This window comes from Eucyclogobius newberryi, unplaced genomic scaffold (genome assembly GCF_026437365.1).
Source record: "Eucyclogobius newberryi isolate DKJ021-1_F unplaced genomic scaffold, fEucNew1.0.hap1 SCAF_22, whole genome shotgun sequence".
Classification (NCBI taxonomy): domain Eukaryota; kingdom Metazoa; phylum Chordata; class Actinopteri; order Gobiiformes; family Gobiidae; genus Eucyclogobius; species Eucyclogobius newberryi.
Window position 1 is genome coordinate 17,126,243 of NW_027315857.1, and position 12,913 is coordinate 17,139,155.

Below are 12,913 nucleotides of genomic sequence, written 5' to 3' on the forward strand. Positions count from 1 at the left end.
CTTTCCTTTCCTTTCCTACGCTGCATGCACAGAACACTTGGATGATTCATTGAACCGAGGATGTTCAAAAGGGCATGAGAAAAAACACAATGTTACAACGCTGTTATTTTTCGCTGTAAATGCAAACTTCATAGGTGTCTGGCTACTAGTCAATGCTGTTTACGTCCTTGAGAGCTCAACAAACAGAATCAATCAAGCCTTATAGAAGAAGAAAAAAAAAGAAATAAATGCCAAACTGTGCAAAGACTATAAAGCGCTTGTCTGCAAGGTTGCTGTTAATTCATTTATATTTTACGACGTGGTCCAATGTTGAGCAGAAGTCCCCCACCCACCTGTACTGTCATGGTAGATCCCTCAAATCTGAATTTCTTGGGCGCTGATAATCCCAATTTCTCGACACGTTTCAATGACAGACATAAAAATGAGTTGCCCTTTCTATGAGGGAAGTACGGCAAAAAGGAGACAAGTTCACTCGGGCGAGGTGGATTCTACTGTTGAGTGCAGTTACTAAGGTGGAACTAGGATATGTGAAGATTTGGGAAGAACTAGGCTATCATACCAAGCTGTGGAATGTTAAATGTTAAAGCTCGAATAATATGTATTTATAGCCAACTTCAGTGACAAAAAATAACAACCTTTTTCCTAGAATGCAAGGCCGGGTCAAATAGAGCAACATGCTACAGTTAAGGTCAGGTATCTTGTCTTATATGTTACAAAAAACATGAGGTTACTACTGCAAAAAACACTTCCCATAATACAATGCAAAGTCAAATAGAGCTACGTGCTATAGCTAAATATGTTAGCACATACGATGTTATTGCTAAATTCAAGCTATTATTTATAATAAAGCATTCGACCAACTTTTCAATTTGTGGATCGTTATTGTTCCTTACAATTTAAATACTTGGAGGGACCTGTCATAGAAATAGTTTTAAAAGTAGTTATCTGGACAATGTTTTAAAAATCAAGATCTTTCGAGTTCCATTCGAAAGTAATTTTTAATTTCCAGAGCTGGTCTGAGAAACTCGACTTTATGCTACCCACAGGGAGGAGTTTCCCCTGAAACTACCTGTCTTTGTTTACCTGCTAACCTGGTATGGACATTGTCCAGATGACTTCCGTTGAAACTTTCTCTATGACTACTTAAAAATATGTGTTTATGAAGTGCTTCGACTGGTTGTAAATTTATCTGGCTAGCCAGGTTCTAAAAGCCGAGCAAACAGCATCAGGCTCGGCATTATTTTGATTATGCAACAAACTCACAAAATTATTTAGAAATACGCTTGTGTGCATACCTGACACCCGGGCCACCATTAGCAAAATTAGCTCATAAAATGGTCGCTAACAACCTCCAGCTCAAGCTACCTGCCAGATCTGTTAAGAAGCTTGGCTAGCGTGCATAGCGACTGCAACGACGGCAAATCCAACTGTGATTTAACACAATTAGCCAAAATTAGTTCTTGTTAGCGCTTTCAGCAGAAATCCCAATTTGCCTCATTGTAACAAAAAGAAAGAAACAAAGGAAAAGGCTCATCATATCCATGATGAGCCACAGAAGAGGAAGTGATGCAAATCAGAGATGTAATTATGTTTCAGGCAGGTATGTACTTTAAACGTACCTTTGTTTACAGATTTGCAACAGTTTGTATCTCCCTTAATCCACTATTGTCAGGAGCGCAATAGTAGTTAGGCAAAGAAATGGCAGAAATGTGTTACCGCTATTGACATTGTGGCTGAATTAGATTTGTTTGCTAGCAATAAGGAATTGAGACGTCACTTTTAGTTTGCTTCCTACTTAACAACTGCACTCGAGAGTCGAAACCCCTCATCTGACTGGCCCCAACAAGAAAACAATACAATTAGTCGGCCATTTGGAACAATTTGCTGGATTTTAATTGATTTTTCCTCTCTTTCTTCTCCTCATTCTTTTTAATTTCGTCCCATTTTCCTGCTCTTTGCTCGCTCTGTCACCTGCCTCATCCTGTCTTTCCCGGGGCTGTGGTGGTTATAGGTAACCATTTCGGTGGATGGCATACTGACCACCACGGGGTATACCCAAGAGGACTACACCATGCTCGGGTCGGACGATTTCTTCTACATTGGAGGGAGCCCCAACACGGCCGACCTTCCGGGATCGCCAGTCAGCAACAACTTTATGGGCTGCCTCAAAGACGTAAGTGGTTTAAAAGTTTTATTTTTGGCTGGATTTTGCCGTTTTGATTGACCGTGCAGTAGTTGTCAGTGTTTTGGTAAAGAAACTGGATGAAAAGCTAGAGGTGTGCTAGAGTTTTTTTGATGTTTTATCCATCCATCCATCCATTTTCTACCGCTTGTTCCCTTTCGGGGTCACGGGTGACTGGAGCCTATCCCAGTGACTTTGGGCCTTAGGCGGGGTACACCCTGGACAGTGGCCAACTCGTCGCAGGGCCAACACATAGACATTATAGACAACCATGTTTTATGATGATGTCAATTGTAAAAACCTTTTAAAAACAACATGCATCCTTTGAAGCGTGGTTTTTTTATGACTGCATACTGTCGTTTTGTTCTTATCTTGTATGAAAGTATGAACGTGGACAGCTGGGTATCGTGATAACAGTGTGTAAAGTAAATAATGGTGACAAAAGTAATCCATGGGGACTCTAAGAAAACGTTTCAAGCCAGATAGTCACTCTTTGTTGACACCTTTTGCTGAGTTTAAATCGTTTAAAATTAAACACATTCTGATTTTGTGATTTGGAGTTTTCTCTCATTTCCGACCGAGTGCTGTTGGAGTTGTTCCATGCTGTTCTGTGCCAGCGTCTGTCTTTGTGAATAATTGCAATGGTAACAAACAATCCAGATGGTTTCCTGTTAAAGATCTGCTTCTATAATCCTATTCAGCTGTAGATAACAAGTCTATCACTTCTGAGACGCCAGAGCTGATGATGCCTCCGTGAATGCTATCTGACTGGGAGCGTATGGTGCAATTCTATCTGTGATTTTTTTGCTTACATTGGATAGTTTTCTTAGAAACAAGTCAGCGTAATCTCTCATTCGTACAGATTCGCAGATTGAGAATGACTCTTGGATGAGAGTTGAAACGTTCAGACGATACAACGGATTTTTTTTTCTACATTGGATAGTTTTGAAGATGTGAAATCAAAAGCATGTTCTTGGATTTGTGCTCCTTAGAAACCATTGTTGTAAGTTTGTGACTAAAATAAGTCGACACTTTTGTTAGATTCTGGTGCTGCTGCCTTTGTTGTGCTTGTTTGAAAGGTGTAAAACATTTAATAGCATCTTGTTGGTTTGTTCAAATCTAGCATTGTATCTTTCTCTCTTTACTCTTTCTTGTCCGTTGCCTATCATTTCTGCACAGTTTGTACGGAACGATTGTCATGTCAAAGCTTTGTTCTTCAACTTTCCTTCAAGACTTCATTCCGGGCTTTAACATGTGTCCGCTGGATCAATCTCATCTGAACATGTGACGCTCTTGTTCAGCAAAAACTTGCCGTGACTCATAAAACCAGGCTGATTGAATAAGTAATTACGTTTCCCATCATGTTTAATGGAAGGTGATGTAATTGTCCAATCTCTTAACTTAATTATGCCTGTAGAGCATAATCGGGCCATCATTATTATTTGGGTTGCTATCAGAAGGATCCCTGGCGGGTCTTAAAGCTCCAAGGCGTTAAATTACAATCAGCCAAGTAGAGCTCAGTATTCACTAGACTAAACTAGAGATTGTTGGCCTGCCTTGGACATTCAGTATCTAATTGTACATCTACTTCCAAAAAAAAAACATATCTGCTGTTAGGTAATGCTTGTGATGTGAAGAGCAAAATCACAAAGTCGTACTTGTCTACCACAATTTTAATGAACCAGCCGGATTAAAACAAAGACGAGGAAGCACAGATAAATAAGCTCAGAGGCATAGGTATACTTTTAATGGAAAAACTGCTCCTCCAAATCCATCATCAAAGTTCACTTCAAATATACTGGTGTACGTGTTTGGCCTTCCATCAAGGACTTATGTCTGGTAGAAGTCTGAACCAAAAATATGATATCAAGATGATTCTCAGCATACATAGATATTTGTCAGAAAGTAGATGGCACACTTTTAAGACATAAATTGAACCATTTCCACTTAAAAAAGCTTTTAAAGACCTGCTATATGACCTGATTTACCCCACATTGTGCTGGAATATTTTGATCTAACTCATGTAATTTTCATGGCAACAGAGTCATTGGCTGCTCTGAATCTGAACCTAACCCATGGAATAGACCATCTTAGGACATCAAGGTTGCCCTGATGAAAAGCTGTTTATAAAAATATTGCGTGCATCTTCCTACATCTTACGTTTAATGAAGCAAATTGCTGAAGTGATTTCTTTTTTTTACTAGTGATGGATAAAACCATTTAATTTGTATTCAATTGAAAGTCTTCCACATTTTTTTTTCTTTACCTTGGCTATATTTATTTTATCCATAACCCTGCTTGAACTAATATAAGAATATATACAGAAAACCTAAAAAATATATATATATTAATTTATGTTTTTGCAAAAAAAATTAAGTATTAGTACTTACACACATGTACTTTTACGCAAGAATGCTTTACATTTACATTTACATTATCTAGTTTCTAACTGTTCTAGTGTTATAGTTTAGGATAAAACACACTGTCCGTGCTCTTGAAAGCTTTGGGGGCTTGTCCGGTGCAGGGGCTTATGGACAAGGAAGAGCAGATGCACAAATGCCCACAAAATTTGTTGTGGCAAGTTGTCGCCGCTGTAGATACAGATTAAAGCCCATAACTTATGTCTTCTTGTATCAACCCTTGGATAATGGATATGGATAATTCTACAAGGACACAGTCTGAACCACTGTAAACAGAACCATCACCCATATTGTTCTCATTCTTCGCCTGTTCGCATTCAGAGTTGCGCTTACATGCAAGTTCAGCGCCCGGCCTCTGCGGTGCTCATATCTGTACATGCTGTAGAACAAAGTGCACTACAGGAGCTGAGCAGGGAGAGCAGACAGGACTGTTTCATCCTGTCTCCAGTTCAGTGGCTCGGTGAGGATTATCAGCAGCGCTATGGTCTCAGGGCCGGGCTTTCATGCCGCCACCAAGCGATTTTGATACGTCTGGTCGCTCGCTGCTTCCCCTGCGGGCGTCAGAAATCAAGAGACAGAGAGAGAGAAAAAACGAAAAAAAAAAAAAACTGAGAGAAATTGAAGGAATTATAACGATAGAGGTGGTAGAGAAAAATGAGGCGAACAAAATGTGGTTAGAACGCAGTGCTTATCATCAGAGGTGGGTAAAGTAACAAAACATGTCTGATACTTTACATTTTAATGCTAGGGTAGAAGTACAAAGTAGTGATCCGAGTAATGAAAGATCAAGTAAGATTAAAAATGTCCTTGGGAAAACTACTCCTCAAGTGAGAGTACTGCTGGAATAACATCCAAATTGTAAATATAGTTTATCATTTCAAGTTAATGTAATTTATGCATTATTTGTATTGTTACAGGCCTTTAAAGGTTCTCTTGAGTACATTTGGTTTGGCATCTGATGCTTTAGAACTGAAATTAACTTCCATCCATCCATTTTCTACCGCTTGGTCCCTTTTTTGGGGTCGCGGGTGACTGGAGCCTATCCCAGTGACTTCGGGCCTTGGGCGGGGTACACCCTGGACTGAAATTAACTTAACCCACAAATTCACAAGGAAACGCTAACTGTTGGAGAAACTGTGGTTGCAAAGTGGGCCATCATTACAATGTGTTTTGGGACTGTCTTGTTGCTCAGAAATATTTGACTGAGATTAACAAAACACTGCAGTTTGTTTTTGACTCATCATCCCACTTAATTTTAGAATTATGTGATGTATAGGCCTCAAAACACCTGCAATCGACACAATCAATGGGTTTCTAATACTGTTGGCGGCAGGAAACAAAGACCATCACAAAGAAATGGCACAAACTGCATCAAAGGTCAAGGACTGGACTGTCATTATAACTGACATCCAAAAAAAGGAAAAACTTACCTTGGGACTTCATTTGAAAATTGATTTATTTTACGGATCTTACTTTCTGTCAGTCAGACATTCCCTCCTTATGATTTGGTGTTAGCACTCCCACTACTGGCAGTAGAGGGAATTGAATGAAGCTAAATACAACTTTTTTTCTGTTTTTGGAACATGGTTAAAAGCTTGTATAAGTCAATTACGCATAATGTACTGTATATCCTCTTTCTTTGCTTGTTGTTATCATATTGCAATGTTTGAGCTGTGTCTCCAAGTCATTTCCCTTGTGGATAAATGCCAAAATCTAAAACCATCAGGATACAACCAGGCCCAGCTTTACCAGCCATGAGTCCGCCAACCCAGGACCGTGTTAACGAAACCCGATTGGTGGCCTCTGCCTGTGAGTCCTTCAAAGTGCTCAGCGTGCTCAGAACATAGCGCTGCTGCTGCTGCTGATGATGGGTTGTCTGCAGAGCTCCTGGGCGCTGAGGCTGGGTGTGAAACAGAGTGTGGCGGGAGCTCGCTGCCCCACAGTCCTGCTAGCATCACAGGCATCACAGCCTCGCACATCACCATCTGTCTGATCCCTACACTGTGACGGAGAAAGAAATCTAAGAAGATGAAGGGATTGTTGGGGGCAAAAGTTGACTCGGGATGAATATGATACACAGATAGTTTTATATTGTTTATACTGTCCTGGACGTGCAGTATTAATGAAGGACTGGTTTGTGTTTGGTCGTCGTTTTTTTCTGTGTCTGTGGTGATGAATTATTTTTATTAACTTTTATTTAACCAGGTAAAAACCCAAGATCTAAACCTCAAGTGACATGGGCCAAAGTAAAAATAGCAGCACACCATCAAAAAAACATTTACACATTTTAGACTTTTAGATATAGAACTACATCTAAAAGTACAATTTCCACAGTTTCTCACTTTTTTTGTTGCCTTTTTTTTGTTAATAGTGCAAAAACATATGTTTCAAGCTATTAATCACGAAAACTATGTTGAATCTCTTATTAAAAAATACTTGTATTACGTCTGTTAAGTTATAATTCCAATCAAACACGCAAGTAAATGACTGGAGTCGGTTTTGTGGTTTATTCTTACTCCACATGGACTGACGTATTCAAGTTTAAATTTTGCTTCCCAAAATATCGCGCTTCATGTCAAGGTTCAGAGGCTTTGGCTTTGACGACTTTGACAACTGGAGAAATGGGTGTTAGTCATATTCCTGCTGCATGTAACAGTGCAGTCCCATCACACTGGACAATGTGTGTTTCATCCATCAGCAGAGATGACAAACTACGCTCCCTCTGCCGTGGACTAGCGGTTTTGTTCTGGTCTACTGCGTTAAAGTTAAATAGCGAAAACAAAATGCTTACATCTGTCTCCCAAAAGTGTGGTTGTGTGATCGTACTTTTTATTAGCAATTACAGCAACATGTCAGTGCTAATGCTAAAGATGCCCCTGAACGGCTTTTGCTCTCACCTCCTCGTACTAGAGTGGTTCTGTTTAAGGTCAAAGACGAAAGGACTTTGGTTATTTAGCGCACTCCGAGTTCTCTTTGCATGTAAACGTTGTGAGGGACTGAATGTGTGGATTTATTATAAAACACAACACACAGACACTGTAAAGTTCACCTGTTCTGTTGTTTTGGCACACCTATGCTGAAATACGAGTGCTGTTTGTGGCTCATCAACGCAGACATTTAAAAGACAGATATTATACGTTACCCTTATTGTTATTGGCCTTTAAACATGCTTTAATCATGCTTACTTTGGCATCTCATGCAAGATTTCGCAGCCATGTCGCAGTAGGTAGAATAATGACATCACACATCCGGGAAATTCAGAATAGAGTGTTTTTGACGCTCGGAGGGGAGAGGATTTTCTAACCAGGATTCATCAACTATCATGAATAAAGCTAAATGCTACACATGGTATGTTTTTGATGAGGGAATAATGTTAAAGGTGCTTTGTTTAATTCCTTTGAACGTTGGTTGATCTGTAACTCTATTATTGACCAATGACTGGTCCACGGTTTTATATTTTACTATATGTTGGTAAAATCAACCATTTTGGAAAGTACTGTGAGGCTACTGCTGTTGTGATTTTGGGCTTTACAAAGAGATTGAATTGAATTGAATGGAAGGAAGATTTATAATACAAGCTCCAAAAGTCAGTTCTTCGTGCAATAGATCACATGCTATACATTTCTTTCTGATTTCCCTGCAAGTTTTATCAAACATCTTCCAACCTGCCTGGCCCTAAGCCCTTGCTATCTCTCCCTCTCTTTGACAGTGACCTTGCTATCTCTCATTTCACACTCCTCTGTCAGTCCCCCTCTCCTCCTGCGCTCCTCTCCTCCTCCTCGCTTCTGCCCCTCATCTTGTCCTTCTCGGGAACTACTTTTTTTGTGTAATTAAGTCCATGGTAGCCCGTACGCGAGCTGTGCCATCCTGGCGGCCAAATTAAAAATTGATTTCTTCGACTGATTCTGCGTGCTTGGTTGAATGCTCGCGCCCTCCCCGTCGCCCTTACTCGGTTGGCGCTCCCCTCCTGGCCCCCCGACTTCATATCGATGGGACTATCCTGCTGTCTGTGCCGTCCAGAGCGCTGTCATTGTTGCTAGATAACATCTTCAAGCTCCTCTAGAGTCTCAGCCAAATGCTTTTATTAAGAGACTCTGAAAGTGGACGAGCATGGGGGCAGTCTCCCCTTTGACCCCTAAAGTTTAACTCCAAAGAACATTACAGATGGATTTACTTTAAATAATATCTATGCATAAACAGATCTAAAGGCCCAGTACACGTGAATATGAAAACATATATATATATTTTATTTTTTGGGGGGAGGGATGGTTTAATTGCACTTAAAATGTATTTAAAATATCCTGACATGCTTGCATCTCCACAAATCTGACTCGTACATGGCCTGCTTGTTCCCATGGAAATGTTGTTCCTTTTGGCTATAAAACATATATCCATGTATAGAATGTTATAAAGTATGTTTTAACTCTCTATTTCCATAGAATTTCCACCTTATGAAAGTACAGTGTCTTTAAAAAAATAAATAAAGAAGATCTTAACATACTTAACATTTCTGGATGTACATAGTTATACTTCCAACAACAAATGCTTTTATTCTTAGTGCTGCTTTATCCGATAATATGTAAATTCTTGTCCACCAAGGTATAATTTTGCCTGGACCCGCGTTGTTGTTTCTTTATTTAGCATGAATACTTTTTTTTTTTACATTTTGGGTGTTAATAATGCATACATAAATCAACTTTAATAAGCACTTTATTGACTTCAGCTACTTTAATTTGCATATGCTTAAATATTATGGCAGGCAGAAAAACACCAGCTACATACGTGCATTTTATAACATAACATAACATCTATGAAAATGAAATATATGATTATAATTGCTTTCAACTTTCGACACCTGAAGTCATAAGCGTTCTCGCCTTATTAGCTGCGGTTTACTGCTATCATGGCTAATTACCAAGACTAATCTGAGCTAATGATTCTACTATCAGGAGAACTGAAGCCTGCATGTCACACCAGAACGAATGCATGTGGAAGATGTAAGAGTTCGTCTTCAAACCGCTCTGTATATGCACATCGCTTTATGCCAGTGTGTTTTTAGACAAATGTAAAAGTAATAATGGATACAACAAAATGAAGCAGTTCGATTGCTCACACTTAGCTAAAGTTACTTCTGGCGACAAGACAAACGCACTACAAATCGAGCCACTATCCAACCTCTTTAAGGTCATTTCCTGGTGAATTATGTTTATTTTAACTAATTCAAGTTGAGTCACAGCTGAGTCTTGACAAACGTTTGACCTAATGTTAAAAATGTTAAAATACAGCAGGCAGCGCTAGCATTGTGGTAGCATTTAGCCCACAGCTAGTATTAGCGTTCTTGGATATTTATAATCAAATTTGGGCCATTTCACCACTTTATTGGACTCCATGTCTTTGTGTCTGTATTTCACACAGTATAACTCGGGCAGTACGAGTCAGCTCCGCGCAGAAAGCAGTTTACTTTTTTGGTTTAGCTTTTTTTCTTCTTCTTGTTTTCTCTTTTTCACGCCTCTTCGTCGTGACATTTCACCGCAACAAGCAGGGGATGATTTTATGTTTGAAACGTGGCACAGTAACTCTAGATGTATCGCTCGAATATAAAAAAAAAAATAATAATCACAACTAAGTACAGGGATGTAGGAGGGGATAGGGGGTAGGTGAGCACTCGAGCCTCAGTTACAGGACAATACAGGATTACTCAAATATGCAGGATTCAATCAAAATACAACTAATGACGAGGAGGATTATTTTGCATAGCACGTAATTCACCTTTAACCTTGAAATACTATATCATCTAAAATAATTAACACAAAAATAAGCTTTTGTCAGGCCTAACAAACAAAAAATAGTGTTTCATTTTATTCTTTGAACCTCCCTTAAAGGTCCCATAACATGCAAAATCGACTTTTCAGAGCATTTAACCTTCTTACATTGCTATTTGTGCTTCATATATGTACCCAGAGTTTTTTTTGATTGATTCCCGCAGTGTTTAACTATATTACAGACTATCTCCTTTCCTCGAATCTCCAAACTGACGGGGGGTGTCTACAAGACCGCGTCATAATCACAGGCATGCATCATCATCCCTCTTATATATATATATATATATATATATATATATATATATATATATATATATATATATATATATATCTGTTCTGTGCACGCTGTAGAATAAACACCAGATTTATTTCGGCTCAAAGTAGTGTTGATCTGAAGTTTTATCGTTTCTCACTCATTCGCGCGGCAGGAGCGGCGCAGCGCGGAGCAGACAGCTGTGGGGGACACACTACGTCACGGGTGGGCGGGGCACACACGCGCTCTCTGAGACTACGTCACGGGTTGGGCGGGGGAAACAGATCGCTCTTCGCAAGGGTGGGGGCGAATATCAAACCAAGCCGTCTGCATTTCCGGGTTGGTGAGGGGGTCCAAGGTCTGGGTGATATTTCTTAACTATTATGTTATGGGTGTTGCACAACCCTTATTATTATCAATTATACACCTAGGATAGACTACGAAATGTGAAAAAAAGCATGTTATGGCACCTTTAAATGTCAAAAAAGTAAGACAGGCCTGTATTCTTTGTTTAGTTTTTTTCTTCTTTTTTTCCACATCATTTTTTTAATTTCTTACCACAATCATTTTTATCAGTATTTATTTAACTTTGTTTTGGTGTGAAAAATACCGGACATAAATATTGCAAGTGGCGATGAGAGATGACAGCGACAGCCTGCTGTAATGAGATGGTCCAAAAGCCAATAAGGCCAGCCACATTGGCCATGATTAGCCCTGCAGTGATGCTAATGTGGAAATGGCACAGTGCAAACACGAGCTAATGTGATTTACAATACACAAAAACTGCACCAGATCAAAGCTTGGCGGCGAGATGAGGGAAAATCAAATTATCCTTTTTTGATCTCATACGCAAAAATGAAAATGGATTGAAATAACCGTGGTGGCGCTGCGCTATAACAATTCATTTTGTCTGTTTTCTTTTGCATTGCTGTTGCAATTTGATGTAACATTTTTCTATTGTTAAATTGTGTTAGTGGCAGAGTGGGTAGCAATCTTTCCATTAGTGCAGGTCTAAACAAGATGAGAAAAATAAGGAACACAATAAAATGGTACAAAAAAAGTCTTATTTTAGGAAGTGTTTTGTGCATATATTTATTCAGATGCTCTTTCTGACTTAACCTTTTTACCCTGGCAAAAGTTGTACCGACAACAGAATAAACGCTTTGTTGTCATGCTTTTTTAATGCAGCAGACACAGATTATGGACTTGTTTTATGACTCTGTATTTGAGCAATTATTTTTCATAGTTCCAAGCAAAAATAACAATAAAAGTACACAAGAAGCAGTTATCTACTATCTACAAATATATCATTTTGACTTGGGATCTGAATAGAATGTATTGATAATAGGAGTAGGCAAAAGACAAAACTGAACATTTATTAGGAATATACAGATGATATTCAGATTACGTGTAAACTTAATGTATTATTTCAGTTGTAGGTATTAGACAAATGTGAATAGACTGTAAAATTGCCCTCAAAAGTGCAGAAATATCACTTTACACCCTTATTTGGAAGCTTAAACCACATGTTTCTGTGTTTGCGTTTCATTTTTATTCCGTCTCCTTTAGCAGTATTTATTCTCAATATTTAAATGTAGATAGGTAGATAGATATTTATTGTCTTTGTACAAAATACAACAAAACTTTGATAGAGCAAACAGTATCAGCATATTTAAGATGAATTAATGATCGCATTAATATCAATACAATTTTACATATCTTAAAAAAAAACATGATAATCTGCACCTCCAAATGAGTCCAGGCAAAAACACATGAAACAAACCTGCACCTACGTATATAATAACTAAAACATACTTTATAGTACAGTGTATGATATATTCTGCACATGTTCATTTTTCCACTCTAACCAATTTGCACATAGTACTGAAAAAAATAAATGCATGGGAGAAATGATGGTAAAAAAGAAAGATAATGCTTGAATTAATAAGTAAAAAATATAAATCCAAAAAAAGGAGGAGAAGACAGGCCACCTCTGACGTCAATAACTCCTAATAAACATATTTATTTTACTTTCTGCTAAACCCTACATTTACCCTCTCATGGTAATTCACTCGGGCATCTCTGCGTGAAACTCCACTCGCGTTACCTGGAGGACAGGAACCCCCAGTGAGCGTTAAACAAATGAAAGGAAGAGTAAAAGTACACGAGACAGGGGTAATTTAGGTTGCCTTTAGCGTTGAATCCATTATGAATGAGGCGCAGTGGATGGAACAAT

General features: G+C 38.8%; 1 protein-coding gene across 4 annotated transcripts in view; it reads left to right on the forward strand.

Moving 5' to 3' along the window:
* The window catches only part of nrxn2b (neurexin 2b), a 1,099,331-nt gene that overhangs the window by 495,485 nt on the left and 590,933 nt on the right, over nt 1-12,913 (forward strand). For all 4 annotated transcript variants that reach the window (XM_072459234.1, XM_072459237.1, XM_072459236.1 and 1 more), the window contains one exon: nt 2,012-2,173. In XM_072459234.1, coding sequence (XP_072315335.1) covers nt 2,012-2,173 — 162 coding nt within the window. The remainder of the gene's footprint in view (nt 1-2,011; nt 2,174-12,913) is intronic.